This window comes from Chelonia mydas, chromosome 26 (assembly GCF_015237465.2).
Source record: "Chelonia mydas isolate rCheMyd1 chromosome 26, rCheMyd1.pri.v2, whole genome shotgun sequence".
In the NCBI taxonomy this organism is placed as follows: Eukaryota; Metazoa; Chordata; order Testudines; family Cheloniidae; genus Chelonia; species Chelonia mydas.
Window position 1 is genome coordinate 15,341,328 of NC_057859.1, and position 21,460 is coordinate 15,362,787.

The window sequence follows — 21,460 nt, forward strand, 5'->3', positions numbered from 1 at the left end:
TCTGTCTTCACGAACAAGGTCAGCTCCCAGACTGCTGCACTGGGCAGCACAGCATGGGGAGAAGGTGACCAGCCCCCTGTGGAGAAAGAAGTGGTTCGGGACTATTTAGAAAAGCTGGACGTGCACAAGTCCATGGGGCTGGATGCCCTTCATCCGAGAGTGCTAAAGGAGTTGGCGGATGTGATTGCAGAGCCATTGGCCATTATCTTTGAAAACTCATGGCGATCGGGGGAGGTCCCGGACGACTGGAAAAAGGCTAATGTAGTGCCCGTCTTTAAGAAAGGGAAGAAGGAGGATCCTGGGAACTACAGGCCAGTCAGCCTCACCTCAGTCCCCAGAAAAATCATGGAGCAGGTCTTCAAGGAATCAATTCTGAAGCACTTAGAGGAGAGGAAAGTGATCAGGAACAGTCAGCATGGATTCACCAAGGGCAAGTCATGCTTGACTAATCTAATTGCCTTCTATGATGAGATAACTGGCTCTGTGGATGAAGGGAAAGTGGTGGACGTGTTGTTCCTTGACTTTAGCAAAGCTTTTGACACGGTTTCCCACAGTATTCTTGCCAGCAAGTTAAAGAAGTATGGGCTGGATGGACGCACCACAAGGTGGGTAGAAAGTTGGCTAGATTGTCGGGCTCAACGGGTAGTGATCAATGGCTCCATGTCTAGTTGGCAGCTGGTATCAAGTGGAGTGCCCCAAGGGTCGGTCCTGGGGCCGGTTTTGTTCAATATCTTCATAAATCATCTGGAGGACGGCGTGGATTGCACCCTCAGCAAGTTTGCAGATGACACTAAACTGGGAGGAGTGGTAGATACGCTGGAGGGTAGGGATAGGATACAGAGGGCCCTAGACAAATTGGAGGATTGGGCCAAAGGAAATCTGATGAGGTTCAACAAGGACAAGTGCAGAGTCCTGCACTTAGGACGGAAGAATCCCATGCACCGCTACAGACCAGGGACCGAATGGCTCGGCAGCAGTTCTGCAGAAAAGGACCTACGGGTGACAGTGGACGAGAAGCTGGATATGAGTCAACAGTGTGCCCTTGTTGCCAAGAAGGCCAATGGCATTTTTGGGAGTCAGCCGAGGAGGGCACCGCTCAGTGGGGCGGATGCTCATTGACCTGAAGAGCTGGCGGCCCAGACCCTGGCCGAGGGAAGCCCACGTCTTGGTGTTCAGGAAATCAAAGCTGGGGGAGACACAGCCTGGGCCAAAGGGACACAGGCAGCACCTCCAGCCAGGGCCACAGTCTGGCCCATTGGTCTGGCCCCAGAGCCTGGGACAGAAACTGGCCCCCTGGGCCCTGCTCCCAGCCAGGCTCCCAGCGCCATCCCTGTGGCCTGCCGATCGCGGGGGCAATGGGGCAATTTTCCCCAGGCCCTCGGCCCCGCTGGGGCCCCCATGATAGTTTTCAGGGGCCCCCACGAGAGTTTTCGGTGGCACTTCGACGGTGGCGGGTCCTTCAGTGCCGCCGAACACACCCGGAGTGAAGGACCCACCACTGCTTCTTCCGCTCCATGTCTCCAGCGAAGTGCCCCGAAGACCTGGAGCGGAAGGACCCCCGCTGACGACGACCACAGGCCCCCTGAATCCCCTGGGTGGCCCTGCCTGGGCACACAGATCCCTGATGCCTCCTGGTGACCCAGCACTGCTGTCTGCCCAGCCAGTGCATGTTGGGGAGGGACAGCTGCAGGGGGGTGTCTGGGCATGGGGCACCAGGCCAGGGGTGTAAGGAGGGAAGAGAGAGGGCCCAGGTGATCTCTTTGCCCAGGAACAAAGACAAAGGGCGGAGGAGGGGGCTGCTGGACTGGGGACAAAGAGCAGCGGGAGGCCATGGGAATGGGGACACATGGACGGGGCTAAGACTGGCCAGGCCCCTGAGGACAGCCTGTGCTGTGTTCAGACATACAATGAACCCACCTGTCACGGCAGGCTAGAGATCGGGGGGCACTGCTCCCCTGAGTGTGGCGGCCCCGGGGGCCCACGGCAGAGCCAGGTGTGCTGATGGCTCAGAGAGGTGCAGGCCAGGAAGTGGGGTTTAATCCCCGAGAGTGAACCCCCGGGGAGGGCTGTCAGACTGATGGGCCATATGGAGCCGAGAGAGCATGGGAGTCCAGGACACCTGCCTTGGCGCCAGGAGCACCCTCCTGCCCCTTCTCTCTGCCCAGAGACCTGGAGAGAGGCCCGGAGACAGCCAGGGAGCCTGGCTCGTACAGCTGTGTATATGGAGCTGGGGGATCCGGCCCTACCCCATGGATCCCCAGCCCAGTCCTGCTTACACTGCCCCCCACCATTACCTCCTGCATCCCCGGCCCCCTTCGGTTCCTGGGGTCCCCCCATCCAGTTATCCCCCAGCCACCCCCTGCCTGACCAGCCACTGTCCCTGGATTTCCCTCCTCCAGCCCACTGCCCATTGGTTCACCCCCCTCCCCCATTTTCAACAGTCGACCACACACTCAGCAGAATTCCCCCCCCACCCCCCCGGCCCGCCCAGCACTCGTGTGTTTGGCAGCCATTCCCTGGGCATTTTGAGCCGTTTTATTTCTCAAAGCAGCCTGTACAAAGAGAGGGGAAAGCCAGACCCACAGATGGGGGTTGGGGGCCGGTATGAAGCGAGAGACCGAAATGAACCCCAAAGGCTCCAACTCCTCCAGGCCCTGCCACTTAGCCTCTTGTGCCTCGAATACGGCCCCCAAGGACCCACACGCCAGCCTCTTCTGGCCCTAGCTTTTTTTGGGGGGGGGCAGGGGGTTAGCAAGGGTAACCCCAGGGGGCAGCTGCATCCAAAATCAGCCACACAAGAGTGACAGTTCCTAGCACCGCGGCTGGCCCAGTGCCGGAGCAGGTCCCCAGTGGTTACAGGCTGTGGGACCCCCGGCACCAGAGGGTTAAGAGCAGGCTGGAGAAACCCGTCAGACTCGATCCTGCCTCAGGGCAGCAGCTGAAGCAGACGACCCCCAAAGGTCCTTCCAGCTACACGTGACCCTGGTTCTCTGCTGGCTGGTGCATAGATCCCCCACTGGCCCTGCCAGGTACACAGGCCTCAGGCTAGAATCCAAGATCTCTTCCCATCAGCAGTACGGAGCAGTGCCTCCGTCAGCCCCTCTAACGGGACCGGGAGCAAGGCTGGGCCAGGCCTCGTGCGCCCTGAGAAGTGGCTGTGTCACTCCCATATGGGATCCGGTACAAATCAGTCGCTTGCTTCTCATGCCAGCTAAGACTTCAACCCCGGGAAGGCGCTGGGGCCGGGAGAAAAACTGAGCCCCGTCGCATGTACGGGTCAGTGCTACGCCAGGGGCTCAGGCGCCGGCCAGTCAAAGAGCTGACAGGCCCAGGGAAGACAGGGAAACTGAGGCTGCCACGTCCTCCTGGGGTTCCCATTGGGGGTGGGTAGCTCTAACCCCCCACCACGGCTGGCCACCGAGAGGTCAGGGCTGAAGCAGCACCGTGCCCCCAGGGTAGGGCTGGTTTCTGGCTCCTGCTGCCCGGCCCCCACTCGGGGCCTATTTGCGCTTGAAATAGAAGTCGGTGATAGCAGCTTCCCCCGGGCGGGCGGTGAGGCCGATGGGCTCGTTGGCCTGGGCTGAGGTGCAGAGGAACCAGCCTGGGTAGGCGGCCGCCTCGAAGCGGTGCGTGCTGCCGTTGTAGGTCTTGAAGAAGGTGAAGCGCTTGGCCTCCTCATACTTGTCGAAGAGCTCGGTGAGCTGCACATCCTGCGGGGGGAGGGCGCGGGGAAGAGGTTAGAACAAGCGATGCCGCGGGACAGCCGGACACAACGCCCTCGGCGCTGGGATGGGTGTGGGGCTGGGAGGCTGAGCTGGGCCCCAGGGGTGACTATTTGTATTGACTAGGGAGGGGGATTGGGGCCTACTGGCCAAAACCCAGCCAGGCCCATTGAGAGGCCAGGGCTGTTCCCTCCTCTGACCTGTGGGCTCAGGCTCTCTGCAAACTCAGGCATTGGCTCTGCTTCAGTTCCATTCTGCACAGCCAGGATGGCTGGAGATGAACCTTTTCTGTGATAAGAACAGGAGGACTTGTGGCACCTGAGAGACTAACAAATTTATTTGAGCACAAGCTTTCGTGAGCTACAGCTCACTTCATCGGATGCATTCATGAATGCATCCGATGAAGTGAGCTGTAGCTCATGAAAGCTTATACTCAAATAAATTGGTTAGTCTCTAAGGTGCCACAAGTCCTCCTTTTCTTTTTGTGAATACAGACTAATACAGCTGCTACTCTGAAACTTTTCTGTGATGAATGCTGAGAGTGTGGGGCACTCCCGTGACCCCAGGAGGTGGGCTCTGGATGCTGGCTGGTAGGGCCTATGCCCTGGTCCAGCCCTGGCTCTGAGCAGGGCTTTGAGAATCCCGCAGTGGAGACTCAGGGAGGGGCCGGCAGGGGGTCCCTGGCATGGCACTCACCTCCAGCTGCAGCTGGGGCTGCTTGGCTGTTCCACACGACAGGCCCTGCTTGCCGCCTTTGATGCCCAGGATCAGGGGACACCTCTTGCGCTCCAGCCCCCTGTTGGGGACCACGCTGACCTTCTCTGCAGAGGGAGATCGGGAGGGGGAAATGTGATCAAAGCACGGCCAGGGCCCCCTGCAGGCCAGGTCACTGACCTGCCAGCATGGGTTGCTCCTGGTCCCCCCTCACTGCCTTGTGGCCCCATTGTCCTCCATGGGCTAGGCTCCCTGGCTAGACTACATCTCCCAGGATGCACCATGGTAGAATCATGGGTCTTGCATGGCAGTGCATCCTGGGAGCTGTAGTCCAACTGGAGAGACCGGCCCAGAGAGGAGAAGAGAAGAATGAGGCGAGTGAACTACAGCCCCCACGAGGCCCTACAGCAGCTAAGGCGGTCGCGGTTCAATCCCTGCTGGCAAAGTGACACCAAACTTCCCCCCGTTCCCAACCTGCCCCTCCCCGCTGGGCAAGATTTGGACTGTTCACCCCAATTCGGGATGGAAACGAAATTCGAAAGGTGGGAATTTCCCCAGGCTGGGACCTGATTTCCCACTGGCCCTAAGTACAGTGGAGGGTCTGGGTGGGGGCTCAGGACCATGCTCCGCCCTTCCTGGGGTTGTAGGACCAATAATGCTTGTTGCAAAGGGTTCCCCTGAGCAGCTGTTCCATTAGTGTGCAATGTGCCAGCCACTGGAAAGAGACTGGGAGACCAGCAAAGCGAGTGGGGTAGGGGGCACCTGGCTCTGGTGCTATCTCAGCCCCTTGGGGTGGGCATCACTGGCTGCAAACTACCAGGAGCCTTCTGTGGGGACAGAGCCCTGCCTGGCGTCTCCCAGCGCCCGGGAGCCAAATGGACGAAGGAGGCCGGAGCCAGGTGCGGAGGGGGGCTTTGGGAAGGGGGTGGCGTGAAGTCACTAACTGTGAACCCCCAGCAGGTACCCTGGGGGCAACCAACCTTCCTGGCTGGCATTTTCGCCCTGCAGGTTCGCGGCCACCAGCCTGTTGTCCCGCAGGTAGAAGGCCTTCTGCCTGGTGTCGCGGATCCAGTAGTGGAGCGGCTGTTTGGACGGCCGGAAGCCAGGCGTGGGCCCGAAGCCAGGGGTGGGAAAATTCATAATGTGTATGTTGGACGTCCCACCCCCGCCCTCGGCAGCTGGGAAACAAACCAACAAGTCCATTACCCAGGTGCTGCTGTGTGACCCCCCCCCAGCCTCCCTAAATCTGCCACTGGGATCCCCCTGCCTGCGGATCCCCCTCCCTGCCTCGCACCTCCGTCGCTGGAGTCCCCCTCCCTGCCCCTGCACTCCCATGGTTGGGGTCCCCATCCCCCTGCCACCGGGATCCCCAGCACGACAGGGCCCTGATCTTGGTCAGGTCTGGGCAGCGCCCAGCACGACGGGGCCTGATCTCAGCCAGCTTCTCTAGCTGTGGCAACACAGTTGCTAATACCAGACTCCCCCCTGGACCTCCAACTGCTGGTCTCTCGGGTCATTTTCCCACCAGGGGCCTGTAGGGACCCCAGCCTCTGCCTCACCGAATGGGCCCTGGGCTGTGATGGACCCTGTGGGCATGGGGGGCATGGGGCACTGCAGACAAGTTGCTGTGACGAAGTGGGACTGTTCTTAATGTTTTCTCTGAATAGTGTGGGGGTGCCTCAGTTTCCCTTAGGCAGTTCTTAAGTATCTAGGGGGTGGGAGAAGGGTGTATGATCATTGCAGAGCCCTAGAGGGCAGGTGTGTGCAGGGGTCTGGACACAGAGAATGGCCGACACCCTGTTTCCTGGCAACTGATGGCCTGGGCCCTTCCCCCCTGCAAGGTGAGAGCTAAAGGGTTGGAGAACAAAGGAATCCGGTGACCTCCTGGCCAGGGAAAGGAACAAAGCCCAGAGGAGGAGGGGCTGGAGGGAGTTTCAGTTTGGGGCTGGCGAAGTGCAGACATGGTGCTGCACTGGTGAAGGGCAGACGGGGTTGTCTGGATCACTGCCCCCAAAATGGACCCAGCTGAGGGGTCCTGTTCTCTGCACCTACAAGCTCTGGTTTAGACCATGTTCCTGTCATCTAATAAACCTCTGTTTTACTGGCTGGCTGAGAGTCACATCTGACTGCGAAGTTGGGGGGCAGGACCCTCTGGCTTCCCCAGGACCCCGCCTGGGCGGACTCGCTGTGGGAAGCGCACAGAGGGGCAGAGGATGCTGAATGCTCCGAGGTCAGACCCAGGAAGGTGGAAGCTGTGTGAGCTTCTTGCCCTGGAGACGGGCTGCTATCAGAGAGGAGACTTCACCAGAGTCCTGCCTGGCTTCGTAGGGAACAGTTCCCGAGCATCGCCTGGGGACTCCGTGACAACTGGTGGTAGAAGTGGGATGTACTGCACCCCGTGGATGGCGGTTCCTGCAGTAAGTGACTGGGGAGCAGTAAAACGAAGGGGGATTGACAAGGACCAGGCGTGCTGAAGGCTCAGAGAGGGGCGGTTTTGGGGGGCGGTTAACCCCATGGAGTGTGTGACCAGCGAGGACTGTGCAGTAATGGGGTCCCCCTGGGGACTGCGGTGAGCAGTCTTGGGGGCAGAGGAGCTTGCAGCTTGGCTCTGGGAGAGAGAAGGACTTCTGCAGTAACAGGGTTCCCCTGGGGATTGCAGCGAGCGGTCCTGGGGCGGAGGAGTCTGCAGCTCGACGCTGGCAAAGAGGTGGTGACCTCGAGAAGGGCTGGCACACTAGGGGTTCTCCCTGGAAACCGTGGGGAGCTGAGAGCACACAGGCCTGTGAGTCCATGACAACTTGGGAACAGCAGAGTGATCCTGTCACCGTCTCCTTAAGAAGGACATTGTAACCCGGTGCAGAAAGAGAGGGTTGAGCGTTGGAAAGTTCACCAAAGCACAGTTAATCGTGCAACTGGAGGAGGATGACCAGGAGATTCCTGACCCAAATGGGGCTATAGCAGGATCTGGGAGCAGCTGGAGTGGTAGCCAGGCATCCCCAAGACTCCTGTCCCTGACCAGACAGGGGTCTTCACGATCGGGTTCCCCATCGGGGGATCGGAGACAGACGGGATTGGAGCTGAGTCCGAGAGAGCAAGAGGACTGTGAGAGACAGCGAGAGCCCAAGAAAGAGCTGCAGAAGCAGCAACAGCATGAACTGGGGATGGTGGAGCGGAGAGGCCTAGGGGACCTCCCAGGGGTGAGTGGGGATAAATACCAGGGTGCCAGCTCTGCAGGGAACCTCGAGACTAAATTGCTGCCCCTGGTTAAGGAGGGGGGGGGGGATGTGGATGCCACCTCACTGCCTTTGAGCAGGTTGGTGATTTGAACCACGGGGACCCTGCAGAAAAGCCCCGGTGTCTAGCTCCCTTGCTGTGTCCCGGTCCGTAGACTATGCGTCTGTGTGGAGTCTCCTGGGCTCAGGCCTATCGGACCCCCAGTGGGAGCGGAAGGTGATGGTCAATGGGGAGACATTCCTGGGGTGGCGAGATCCTGGGACAGAGAGAACTGTTGTCAGGCCCCTGGTGGTGCAGCCTTAGATGCTGAGGGGCTGGGTGAGCTGGGTGAGGGTCCCAGGGATGAAGCCCCTCACCCTGTCTATGGCCCAGATCCCTGTGCAGACACAGGAGGGGTCGGGCTGGCTGGTCGTTGGGGTTCTCCAGGATATCGGCTGTGAGGTCCTGTTGTGGGATGACTGTGTCTCTTTGGGACAGGATCCAGGCCCTGCTCCTGTAACGGCCGAGGATTTGAATTTGAATCCAGGGAACCAATTGACTAAGATGGAAATTGTCAGTGAAAATGCAGAGGACCTGGCTGGCAGGGGGGAGGAGCGGCTAAGCTCAGGATACCTGCCTGCCTATAACCAGACCCCTGGGGCTGGGTGGGACAGAGAGATGCTCCCCGCCCCCTTGCACACCAGAGAGGGGGCTCACGCTGGCTCTGATGCAGTGAGGAAAGCAGCAAGCTCGCTGCCTGCCCACACTGGGACAGCAAGGGCAGCGCTGAGCACAGTGGGAGCTGAGACCCCAGCTGAGTGGGGGGATCCACAAGCAGGGCAAGTCGGCTACCAACCAGGTTTGCCTGGTCCAGAGGCGCTGCTGGGAAGTGAGTCCATGGCAAGGATGGAGCTACCAGGGACAGGGTTTAGCGGGGCTGTGACCCCAGGCCCAGCCAGTGAGAGGGAAGACTGGGGAGCTGAGTCTGCAGAGCAGAACATCTGGGTAGTTAATCTCTCGAGAGTGCAGGGGATGGCAGGTCTAGTCTCATCTCTAGACACTTTGGATAGGACTTGTCATCTCGCAGTGAATTGAACATCTAGTCCCTTGTGGAAGCAGAGGCTGGTAAGGGAAGGAAAACAGAGCTTGGAGAGCACAGCTTGTAAAAGGGAACCTGAGAGGGGTAACTGCGATTTGCTGGAAGTAGCTCAGGGTAGTGAGAAGAGCAGCAGGGTTGGGAGTGGCAAGGTGCCTGGGAAGGAAAGTTTGGAGGAGCCTCGGCAGCCTTGTGAGCTGATGGCTGTGTCTAGTCAGCAGGGTGGGAAGGCGAGGAGAGTGGAAGATGAGTGTCCCTGGACCTTACCTGTTAGCTGGGTGGAGAATTGTGACAGGGAAGGGAATGTGCCTGTGTCTGTCAGGGGTATTGACTTGCCTATGGAGGGAGCTACCCTGATCTCCAAGCAGTTGTCTGTGACCAGCCCTGTGTGCTGGGACCAGGGGAATGAGATCCCAAGCTGTGTGTCTGGGAAAGGAGAAAGTGTGTCCGGCTCTTCTTTGTCTCTGGAGCAGACAGAAGGGGCCTTTCAGCCTGTGATGGTTGAGGGTCGTGCAGTTGTCTCAGAGTTGGTTCTGGATTCAGCTAAAGCCCAGGAACGGAATGGTCCCAAGTTTGTGTCTGCTCAGGAGAATGGCCCTGTAACTAGGTCGCATCCAGTTAGTGTCTATGCAAAATCCCAGAGACCAGACAATTCTGGTGCTTGTATTTTGCCTGTTGCTAGTGTGTTTTTGGGAAAGGGTGGAGCAACTCTGTCTAATCAGGGTGAGATCCTAGCCAGGGCACAAGGAGAGCATGAAGATGATGTGATTGTGTTACCTACTGAGGGTGTGGAAACCGGTAGCAAGAAGGAAAAGATTCCTGAACTTGTGTGTGGCAAAGGGAAGGAGAATGCTTCTAACCTTTTATCTAGGAAGTCTGTAAGTTTGCCTGAAAGGGGATTGTGTAGGAATCCGCCGGATGGGCCAGAGGTAATTCTGGATGTAAGGGAGACCCAGAAAGAGTCTGTTGTTGCTCCGGAAAGTGTTCCTCTAGAGCAAGCCCAAGGTAAAGAGGGTAAGAGCAGAATTTCTGTGAATTGTGAATTGTTGCATAGAAAAGCCCCTAGGGAAAGGAATCCTCATGGAGTCTTTGCAAGCAGTTTACTGCAACTGAAGGGTGTGAAAGTGATTGAATCAAGAAAGTTTCAGTTCCTAACAGCCAGAAATTTTCTGTTGTGAATGGATCCACTGACTGTCCTGTTGAAAGATCCAGTGCGGATAGCTTTGAGAAGGTCTCAGATGAAGTGAAAGCTGTTAAGAAAGTTAAACAGTCCTATAACCAAGTGGCTGTGTTTGGCCAGCTTGTTGGAGAGACAAGGTTGTTGAGAAAGGGATGTCTCCATCCTAATTCTGTAAGTGAACAGTCTGTGTCCCAGATGAAGAGGGTGCTGGGCTGCCTCAAGGAGGCAGGACTGACGGTAAAAGCTGAAAAGTGTAAGGTGGAGATAATCAGAGAGTGGCCTGTTCCCCAGACCAAGAAACAGGTCCAGGCCTTTATTGGGATGGCGGGGTACTACTGGATGTTTGTACCCCTCTTGAGCTCCCTAGCTGCCCCATCACTGAGCTATGTAAGAAGGGGAAGCCAGACGAGCTGGTCTGGACCGAGCAGTGCCAGAGGGCTCTCTGTGCTTTGAAGGAGGCTCTAATCCAGGGCCCAGTAAATCTGGTAAACCCAGACTTTGCCAAGGTCTTTATAGTGTTCATCGACACCTCAGACACAGGGCTAGGTGCGGGGCTGATGCAAGCCAATGCTAAGGAATGGGAGAAATGCTGGGACATCTATGGAAACGTTGGTGGGGTCGAACTTCCCCAGGTCACCGGCTAAAGTGACCTCGCTCAGTTCGGTCTCGAAGGGGGGAGAGATGTGACAAAGTGGGACTGTTCTTAATGTTTCCTCTGAATATTGTGGGGGTGCCTCAGTTTCCCCTAGGCAGTTCTTAAGTATCTAGGGGGTGGGATAAGGGTGTATGATCGTTGCAGAGCCCTAGAGGGCAGGGGTGTGCAGGGGTCTGGACACAGAGAATGGCCGACACCCTGTTTCCTGGCCACTGATGGCCTGGCCCTTCCCCCCCTGCAAGGTGAGAGCTAAAGGGTTGGAGAACAAAGGAATCCGGTGACCTCCTGGCCCGGGAAAGAGACAAAGCCCAGAGGAAGGGGGGCTGGAGAGGATTTCAGTTTGGGGCTGGCTGGGGACGAGGAGTGAAGTGCAGCCGTGGTTGTCTGGCTCACTGCCCCCCAAAATGGACCCGGATGAGGGGTCCTGTTCTCTGCACCTACAAGCTCTGGTTTAGACCATGTTCCTGTCGTCTAATAAACCTTCTGTTTTACTGGCTGGCTGAGAGTCACGTCTGACTGCGGAGTTGGGGGGCAGGACCCTCTGGCTTCCCCAGGACCCCGCCTGGGTGGACTCGCTGTGGGAAGCGCACGGAGGGGCAGAGGAGGCTGAATGCTCCGAGGTCAGACCCAGGAAGGTGGAAGCTGGGTGAGCTGTGTGTCCTGGAGACAGGCTGCTCTCAGAGAGGAGACTTCCCCAGAGTCCTGCCTGGCTTCATAGGGAGCCGTTCCAGAGCATGGCCCAGGGACTCCGTGACAGTTGCTAAGCAGCATCCACGTCTCCCCCTCAGCTGCCCTGAGCCCCTGGGTAGCTACCTTCATCCAAGAAAAGTCTGAACAGCTCCTCCATGTCGGGGTCCACGACCGACTCCGAAACCGGCTCCATCCTCAGCCCGTCCCCTGAGCCCAGCCTGGACAGCGGTGTTCCTGCAGCGCTCTCCAGCGGGAGAGGAGAGACTGAGGTCAGTGATCTCAGTTGCCCCGCACCGTAGCCACCCCCGTGCACAGATCAGTGGTCTCAGAGCTAGATCCTGCTGCGGGGGACCCTGCCCCATGGAGTCACCTACCCACATTTGACTCACATGCTTGGCAGGGGGGCATTCTCACCCCCTTCTCTGCACCCCCGCTCCCAATCACAGCCTCCTGGGAAAAGCATCAACCCCAATGTGCCTCTGGAAGGGCTGGCCATGGGGGCAGATACACTCGGTAGCACACAGGGGGCACCTGGCTGATTCAGGGGGCAGCAGCTTGTGCAGCTGGGGGTCTTAGCTGACATCCAGTAGCAGGGAGTTCCACAAGCTATTTGGCTGTCAACACCATTGCACTCTCAGCCCCAGCTGAAGGGGAGGCAGAGCTCCTTGGGGGCGATGGCGGCTGGGACAGGGCAGAAAACGCTGAGTTCCCCACCCCAGGCACAATGTATCCGCCAAAGGGAGACCCCAGCCCAACCCCAGCCCTTACCCCACGCGCACAGTCTGCAGCTGGCTCCCCTCCTCCTGTGGCTTCACTGTCAACAAAGGGAGATGGTGACCAGAGACAGCAGCATCACGGCCAGACTTTGCCCCGGGCTGCTGATCTCTCAGGATGCCCTGGGCTCCTTGCACTAGCCCTGCCAGTGCCCCTCACTCCCGACCCACAGCCCCCTGCCAGCCCAGCCCTGGACTCCCCCTCCCTGCTTTGCTGGTGCCCCTCACTCCCGACCCGCAGCCCCTGCTAGCCCAGCCCTGGACTCCCCACACAGCAGTGGAGTGATACCAATTGACACCAGCAGAGGATCTGGCCCATTGATGCCCATGGAGCCACTGCTAATCGCCAGCGGTGTGAACTGGGCACGGAGGTGGGGCCTGCTGGTGCCATCCCTCAGTGTTAGCCCACGTTGGAAGGCTCCCAAGGCCAGTCCAAGCCCAGGTGCGGGTGCGTCCAGCTTACAGCTCCAGCCAGCCCGGTTCTCCTGGGGCGCGTGGGTGGAGGGTGTAGACACGGCTCACGAGCTGTGCTCACAGCCACCTGCCCATGCCCCGTGGAGCCCGGAAAGGCAGGGATCCCACACATGGCCAGCCTCCATGTACAGCTTGGGGGCTGGGACTCACCTGTGGGGTGTCCCGCAACCCACTTGTGACTCCGGGGTGCCAGACATGGCTGAGCCTTGTGGGGAGAGGCTGGCACCTGGCGTCGGTCTGGAATGGGCAGGATTCCTGGCTATCACAAAGGCCTGACCCTGCCTGTGGCTGGGACCAAGCCCCAACAGTGGGGCTTCGAGATGGGCCGCATCAGTGTGTCTCTAACCAGGGAGCCGGGATTCAGACTGGGGCAGAGGGGGGCATCCTTCTCCAACAGAGCCTATAGTGCCAGGATCTGCCCACAGTCCCAGGACGGCCACATGTGCAACAGCAAAGACTTTAGTCTGCAATGGTGACATGCTTGCGGTCATCACTAGGTTTCAGAGTGAATGCCTGGTTGTGCAGGATGGTGGCAGGTCATAGTCCTCCTAGGCGTTCTTTCTGACCGTGGAGGCCTGAGCCCAGGGGAGTCGGTGGAGCTCTGCTGCTTTACAGCAGCTGAGGTGCCAACCCAAGGGGAGACCTGCCGGTGACACCGAAGGCTTTGGGCTTGGGCCTGGGCCAGCCCTGGCAGGCCCCTGTACCCAGGTAACTCCCCAGCCATGAAGGCTGCAAAGCGCTCTCTGTTCAGCCAGCAGCTGGTAAATCCTAGCTGAACCCAGCCCCAGTGCCCACCTGGTAAAGCACTGGATTCCTGCCCTTCCCTGTTGCCCCTGGGAATATGCCCATACGCCATCAGCCCCATCCCAGCCAGAAGAGAAACCAGAGGACCCACCGGGTGCTAGGGCAGCAAGCTGGCAGAGGAGGCCTGTGGCACTGGGAACCCGGGGGGAGAGCGGTACCTGCAGTCCACAAGTTCCTGTGAGTTCTGGAGCGTGCCGTCGCACCAGCCTGCCAGCTCCACAGCTACTTATGGGCCCTGCTGCGCAGGGAGTGTCGGTTACACCTGGGATAATGGGCCTGGGAGAGGACAGCGCTGATGTAACATGCAAATTCAGCTGACACATGGTGGCTTCCAGGAAGGGGCAACACCCAGTCCCGGACAATAAGGCTGGGGAGAGCCCATGAACTGAGTGACGTATGGGCAGGGATTGGGTCAGTCTGGAAACCCCAATGCAGGAATCCTCAGATAGAAACCTGAGACTGGGGCCCCGTCGGGCCGGGCACTGCCCAGACCCCGACCGAGATCAGGGCCCCGTCGCGTCAGGCAAAACCCCAACTGAGATTTGGGACCCATTGTCCTGGGGGCTGTGCAGACCCTGTGACGCTGCAGGGAGGGGGGAGTGTTGACCTGGGAATGTGGCAAGGGAGTTTCACTGGGGGTGGGAGACCTGAGAGCCTGTCACCTGAGCCAGGAGGGTGAGGGGGGAGGTAACACCTCTGCCCGGGAAACTGGACAAGGGCTGGAGGAGAGAGCCTGCTGGGGGCGGGGGGGTTGGTTTCAGTTTGGGGCTGGGTGGAGGAACGCAGGGAACCCCAGGGCTGGGGTCTAAGCTCCCTGCTCCCCCAGAAGGACTTGACTGAGGGGGTCCTGGTTGTATCCACAAGCTCTGTTTGAGACTGTGTCCCTGTTGTCCAATAAACCTTCTGTTTTACTGGCTGGCTGAGAGTCTCAGTGAATCCCAGGAAGAGGGGGGCAGGGCCTGGATTCCCCCACACTCCGTGACAACTGGTGGCAGAGGTGGGATCTACTGCACCCCGTGAACGGCGCTTCCTGCAGTAAGTGACTGGGGAACAGTAAAACGAAGGGGGATGGACGGGGACCAGGCGTGCTGAAGATTCAGAGAGACACGGTTTCAGGGGGCGGTTAACCCCTGGGAGTGTGTGACCAGAGAGAAGGACTTTTGCAGTAACAGGGTCCCCCGGGGGATTGCAGCGAGTGGTCCCAGGGGTGGAGGAGTCTGCAGCTCAACCCTGGCAAAGAGGTGGTGACCTCAAGAAGGACTGGCACACGAGGGGTTCTTCCTGGAAACCGTGGAAAGCTGCCCGGCCTGCGAGTGGCCAGCAGGGAGATGTACGCTAAACGCCTTAAGAGCGACCTGGTGGAGCTGTGCAGGCAGAGGGGGCTGCGCATCGGGAGGTCCACCAAGGAACAGCTGATTGCCCAGCTGGAGGAGAGGGATCGCTTGGATGACCCGATCCCTGTCCCTGAGGGAAGCCGCCCGGCGGACGCAGCGTGGGCCCTGGGGCATGACCGGGCTGGGAGGGGTCAGACTGCTGCTGAGGATATCCCGAGACCCTTCCTACCTAGGCCTGGGGAAGGGGTTGGGGGAAGCTCCCGGCGGAGCTCCCCATCCCTGGAGCGGAGGCGACTGGAATGCAAGAGGGAGATGAAAATGAGGGAGCTGGAGGATCATGAAAAGCAACGTCAGCATGAGAGGGAGGAGAAGGAGAAACAACGTCAGCATAAACAGAAGGAGAAGGAGAGGGAACGTCAGGAGAAGGAGAGGCAACGTAAGCATGAGCAGGAGGAGAAGGAGAAACAGAGACAGCATGAAGAGAACCAGAGACAGCATGAGCTGGAGCTGGCCAGGCTGAGGAGCAGTGGGACCCCGGCTGCGGTGAGCGAGGGGGCACCCAAGACTGCAAGGAGCTTTGATAAGTGCTTCCTGGCCCAGCGGAAGGAGGGGGAGGGCATAGATAGCTTCCTGACGGCCTTTGAGAATGCCTGCGAGATGCACAGGGTTGACCCTGCCAACAGGCTCCAGTTTCTCACCCCCTTACTGGACCCCAAAGCCGTGGAGGTGTACAGCCGAACGACAGGGCCGGAGGCAGGGGACTATGAACTGTTCAAACAGGCCCTGCTCCGTGAATTTGGGCTGACCCCCGAGATGTACCGGAGAAGGTTCCGGAGTCAGCGTAAAACGCCTGAGGTCACCTACCCACAACTGGCCAACCGGATGCAGGGATGTGCCCGCAAGTGGACAGCTGGGGCCCAAGCTAAAGAGGCCCTGCTTGACCTAATCCTACTGGAGCAACTGTATGAACAGTGCCCTTCCGACCTGAGGCTGTGGCTGGTGGACAAAAAGCTCGAGAACCCCCAGCATGCAGGGCAGCTGGCCGACGAGTTTGTGAACAGTCGGTCAGGGGGTAGCAGGGAGGAGTCCCAAAAGAACAGGCCCCCCCCGATGCAGAGAGAGAGTCACCATGGGGCCTCCCAGCAGGGAAATAGGGAGAACCCCTCCAAAGGGGAACGCCTGGTGTCGGGCCCCTCCGACCCGCTCGAGGGGACCAACGTGACCTGAGCTGCTATCACTGTGGCCAGAGAGGCCACGTACGGACCCAGTGCCCCGGGCTCAGGGACAAACTGAGCAGACCCAACCTACCCAGGGTTAACTGGGTAGGGGCTCAGCTGGACGAGGGGCAGACGGCCCAGGCAAGGGGGGCTGCCAGCTTACCACCTGCTCAGGAGGGAAGAGTACCCCAGACCAGCTCCGCCAGAGGGCTGGAGGCTCTGGACTCAGGGTGCTCGGAGGGACAGCCCCACGCCCACCCTGTAACCGGAGAGAGTGCCTTGTTCCCCTGGAGATGGATGGGAGGAAGGTCAATGGATACTGGGATACGGGGGCGGAGGTGACGCTGGCCCGGCCCGAGGTGGTGGCCCCAGATCGGGTGGTGCCCAACACCTACCTGACCCTGATAGGGGTGGGCGGGCCCCATTCAAGGTGCCCGTGGCAAGGGTACACCTGAAATGGGGGGCCATGGAGGGCCCCAAGGATGTGGGGGTGCACCACCATTTGCCCACTGAGGTTTTGATGGGGGGGGACCTAGAGGACTGGCCAAGCAACCCCCAGACCGCCCTGGTTGTGACCCGTAGCCAGAGCTGGCGAGGGGCACTGCACCCTGACCTTGGGGAGGGTACCACACCGGAGGCACAGGACCCTACCCTGATGGGGAGGGAGTGCCGAGGGGCTCAGCTCAGAGAGGCTGTGGCCTCAGACCTGGCCAATGAGAGGGAACCGGTCCCCATCCCTTCCCCAGCCGCTGAGTTGCAGGCCGAGTTGAGGAAAGATCCCTCCTTGTGGAAGCTCAGGGACCTGGCCGATCTCAGTGTGGTACGGACCATGAGGAGAGGCTGCCAGGAGAGGTTCCTGTGGGAGAAGGGGTTCCTGTACCGAGAATGGGCTCCCCCAGGGGAAGTAGAGTCCTGTGGGATCAGGAGGCAGCTGGTGGTCCCCCAGAAGTATCGCCGCAAGCTCCTGTACCTGGCCCATGACATCCCCCTCGCAGGGCACCAGGGAATCCGGCGCACCCGGCAGAGGTTGCTACAGAACTTTTACTGGCCTGGGGTCTTTACCACGGTCCAGCAGTATTGCCGATCCTGTGACCCCTGTCAGAGGGTGGGGAAGGCCCGAGACAAGGGGAAAGCAGCTTTGAAACGTTTGCCCATCATAGAGGAACCTTTCCAGAAAGTGGCCATGGACATAGTGGGACCTCTCAGCAAGACGACCCGGTCGAGGAAGAAATACATTCTGGTGGTGGTAGATTTCGCCACCCGCTACCCCGAGGCAGTGCCCTTAGCTTCCATTGAAGCAGACACCGTGGCAGATGCGCTCCTGACCATTCTCAGCTGGGTGGGGTTCCCCAAGGAAGTCTTGATAGACCAAGGGTCCAACTTCATGTCGGCCCTGCTCCGGTGCTTGTGGGAGAAATGTGGGGTCCAGCACAACTGGGCCTCAGCTTATCAGCCCCAGTCCAATGGGCTGGTGGAGAGGTTCAATGGGACGCTAAAGATGATGCTAAAAACCTTTATGAACCAGCACCCGCAGGATTGGGACAAGTACTTACCTCACCTGCTGTTCACTTACAGGGAGGTGCCCCAGGAGTCTACCGGATTTTCGCCTTTCGAACTGTTATATGGAAGGAGGGTAAGGGGCCCCCTGGACCTGATGAGAGACGAGTGGGAGGGGAAGGCCACTCCCGATGGAGAGTCAGTGGTGGAGTATGTCCTGACCTTCCGAGAGAGACTGGCTGAACTCATGGGCCTGGCCAGGGAGAATCTGGCCAGAGCCCAGAAGAAGCAGAAGGTCTGGTATGACTGCACGGTGCGGGCCCACGCCTACGCCACCGGGGATCAGGTGATGGTTCTCATCCCCGTGAGAAAGAACGAACTACAGGCCGCCTGGGAGGGCCCTTTCAAGGTTGTCAAGCAGCTCAATGAGGTAAACTATGTGGTGGAGCTGTCTAACCGGGCGCACCACCGCCGGGTGTACCGTGTGAATATGATGAAGCCATATTATGCCAGGGGGAATGTGGTGTTGGGGGAATTGGGAGGAGCAGGGAGATGACCCTTTAGTAGATCTATTCCCTGGGACCAGAGCTGGTTCCCCCCTGGAAACAATTCCCCTCTCGGATCAGCTAACCCCTGCCCAGCAAGCTGAGGTCAGGGGGGTGCTGCATCCCTACCGACAGCTGTTTTCCAACCAGCCTGGATGCACTAATCTGACTGTCCACCGGGTGCAGACAGGGTCGCACCCGCCGATAAGATGCTCCCCCTTCCGAGTCACAGGGAAAACTGCTCAGGACCTGGAAAGAGAGGTCCAGGACATGCTGGCTTTGGGGGTGATCCAGCCATCTGCCAGCCCTTGGGCCTCGCCAGTGGTGCTGGTCCCCAAAAAGGACGGGTCGATCCGGTTCTGTGTGGACTATCGGAAGCTCAATGCCATCACTGTATCTGATGCCTACCCCATGCCCAGGCCTGACGAGCTCCTAGACAAGCTGGGAGGAGCTCGATACCTTACCACCATGGACCTTACAAAGGGCTACTGGCAAGTGCCGCTGGATGCAGATGCCCGGCTGAAATCAGCCTTTATTACCCCTCTGGGGCTCTATGAGTTTCTGACCCTGCCTTTCGGCCTCAAGGGAGCGCCGGCCACCTTCCAGCGCCTGGTGGACCAGCTCCTGAGGGGGATGGAGAGTTTTGCCGTGGCGTATATTGATGATATCTGTGTCTTTAGCCAGACCTGGGAGGACCATGTGTCCCAGGTTAGACAAGTGCTGGACTGACTCCATGGGGCTGGGCTGACTGTCAAAGCGGAGAAGTGCAAGGTGGGGATGGCGGAAGTATCTTACCTGGGCCATCGGGTGGGGAGCAGCCGCCTAAAGCTGGAACCAGCGAAGGTGGAGGTGATCAGAGACTGGCCCGCTCCCCACACCAAAAAGCAGGTCCAAGCCTTTATTGGGTTGGCAGGATACTACCGAAGATTTGTGCCCCACTTTAGCGCCATAGCCACCCCCATCACTGAGCTATGCAAGAAGGGGAAGCCAGACAAGGTGGTCTGGACCGAGCAGTGCCAGGAGGCTTTCCGGGCACTGAAGGAGGCTCTGGTCAGTGGCCCAGTTCTGGCAAACCCAGACTTTGACAAGCCCTTTGTGGTGTTCACCGACGCCTCCGACACGGGACTGGGGGCGGTGTTAATGCAGGAGGATGAAAAGGGGGAGAGACACCCCATCGTGTACCTGAGCAAGAAGTTGCTACCCTGGGAGCAACACTACGCGGCATCGAGAAGGAGTGCCTGGCCATGGTGTGGGCCCTCAAGAAACTAGAGCCCTATCTCTTCGGGCGACACTTCACCGTCTACACCGACCACTCTCCCCTGACCTGGCTGCACCAGATGAAAGGAGCCAACGCCAAGCTCCTGAGATGGAGCCTGCTCCTGCAGGATTACGACATGGACGTGGTCCACGTGAAGGGAAGTGCCAAACTGATAGCGGATGCGTTGTCCCGGAGAGGGGGCCCCGAACTTACCCAGGTCACTGGTCAGAGGGACCCCGCTCAGTTCAGTCTCGAAGGGGGGAGAGATGTGACACAGCAGGGAGGGGGGAGTGTTGACCTGGGAATGTGACAGGGGAGTTTTGGGGGAGGGGAGGGAAGATCTGAGAGCCTGTAACCTGAGCCAGGAGCAGGAGGGGGAGGTAACACCTCTGCCTGGGAATGTGAACAGAGGTTGCAGAAGGGAGCCTGCTGGGGGGGTTGGTTTCAATTTGGTGCTGGGTGGTGGACCACAGGGAACCCCAAGGCTGGGGTCTAAGCTCCCTGCTCCCGCAGAAGGACTTGACTGAGGGGTCCTGGGTGTACCCACAAGCTCTGTTTTGGACGGTGTTCCTCTTGTCCAATAAACCTTCTGTTTTACTGGCTGGTTGAGAGTCTCAGTGAATCCCAGGAAGAGGGGTACAGGCCCCGGACTCCCGCACACTCCGTGACAGACCCCAACCGAGATGGGGAAGCTGAAGGCCAGACAGACCGACACAGAATCCAGCTCACCTCAGCTGCAGCCCAGCGCCTGAGTCACGAACCCAGCTGTCCCTGCTGTGTCCCTTGCCAGCTGCCGTCCTGTTGTGGCTGGTGCTATCGCAGATCTGTGGGGAGGGGTACTTGGGGTGTCAGAAGCATACGGCGCTGGGGAGTCCAGTGTTGTGCAGCTGGCTCTGGGGAGCTATGGCATACTCGTGCTGGGCCGGTCCCCGCCTCAGGCCAGGAGGAGGCAGCTGCGAAAGCTGGGGGATGTTGAAATCTTGCTGTTGACACGTCAGTGGGTGGAATTAATGGAACCTGCCAAGCAGGCTGGGCATGCAGATTGGCCCTGGTGTGATGCCAGAGCCGTGGGTAGCATTGCCCCAGGGGGATCAGGGTGCAATGATGGGTGAAATGCCCCAGCTGCCATGGGGCTGGCCCTCCATGCACAGCACAAGTAGAGGCCCCTCCCCAAATGAATCTGCGCTCCCACCCCTAGGCGTGTGCATCGAGTCCCTGCCAGGGTGGGGAGTGACCCCAGGCCCCATGGATTTCAGCAGCGCCCTGGTTCCCAGGAGTCATGGGTGCCCGGGCTGTGGGCAGAGCTGGCTGGGAAAGGCTCCTGGTTTCCCTGAGCCATTGGACTTTTGTTCCAAACCCTGGGGCAGGCTCAGTGGTTCCCCATGGATGGGGGGCTGGAGGAGCAGCCCACGAGGGGAATAAACACACAAGGAAGGACGTGTGTGTCCCAGGGAGGCCTGGGAAGCCTCTGCCCAGCAACAAGGTCAGTCTGCAACCTTAGGCACCTGGGCACCCAGCGTCCCAGGGACTCCCCACGACTCACTGGGAGTGCTAGCCCCCCACGTTCCTCACGTGCCCAGCGCTCCCACTGAGCGTGGCACACACGCTCCCCTCTCTTGCCCCAGTCCCCTGCCTGCAAACTGGCCCAACTTGTTTATCAGCAGTGGCGTCTGTGCCAAGCCCCTTCCCAGACTCTATCCACAAAGGGCACGGACATCGCACCCATGCCCAGCCCACCCCGGGGCCTGTCTGCCATGGGGCCGCTCCCAGCCGCTCCAGGGGCCATTCAGGACCACCCACCCCCGGGAGCCGTTTCCCCCTGACCCTGTCAGACCCAGGGGCAAGGGGCTCAGATCCCAGCTGCTGTGTTAGCCCCTCTCCTGGATGAATCCAGCCCCTGAAGTGGCTCAGTTCTGTAGCTCTGAACAGTCTCACTCAGGATAAATGGATCCTTGGTGGAACCTCGCCAAGCTCTTGGCCTCTATGACATCATGTGGCAGTGAGTTCCCCAGGCTGAAGGTGCATTGTATAAAATCCCTTCCCCTGGTTTTGGTACCTGAACAGTCCCATTCCCTGGGGCAGCTCCTCTGCCCCCCACCATGCACTAGCCCCCGTGTTCAACAGGCTTATTCCACAGTGCTCCCATGCCCGCCTGTAAAGCTGGGATGGTAGAGTGCACAGGGCACTTTCCCTGCAGGGGGAACATATCCCACACGGGCCCAGGGAGCGAGGAGAGCTGGAACATGCCAGCTCTCCTCTGCACATGGGATCCCCCCGGGGGGGTGGGG

The 21,460-nt window shown here is 59.4% G+C and overlaps 1 protein-coding gene across 3 annotated transcripts; it reads right to left on the reverse strand.

Moving 5' to 3' along the window:
* Positions 1-2,520: 2,520 nt before the first annotated feature.
* LOC102932695 (interleukin-36 receptor antagonist protein) lies at positions 2,521-20,323 on the reverse strand. Of its 3 annotated transcripts, XM_037886445.2 has the most exons (7): positions 19,902-20,323; positions 13,480-13,597; positions 12,039-12,084; positions 11,394-11,504; positions 5,417-5,614; positions 4,419-4,543; positions 2,521-3,710 (listed from the first exon to the last, which is right to left on the reverse strand). In XM_037886445.2, exons 4-7 carry the CDS (start codon positions 11,461-11,463, stop codon positions 3,501-3,503), a joined length of 603 nt encoding a protein of 200 aa, XP_037742373.1. In that variant the 5' UTR covers positions 11,464-11,504; positions 12,039-12,084; positions 13,480-13,597; positions 19,902-20,323; the 3' UTR covers positions 2,521-3,500. The 3 variants fall into 3 exon arrangements, with proteins under 3 accessions (XP_037742373.1, XP_037742377.1, XP_037742369.1); XM_037886449.2 differs by lacking the exon at positions 12,039-12,084; XM_037886441.2 differs by lacking the exon at positions 12,039-12,084 and having other exon boundaries at positions 11,394-11,514.
* Between the last annotated feature and the right edge of the window lie 1,137 nt (positions 20,324-21,460).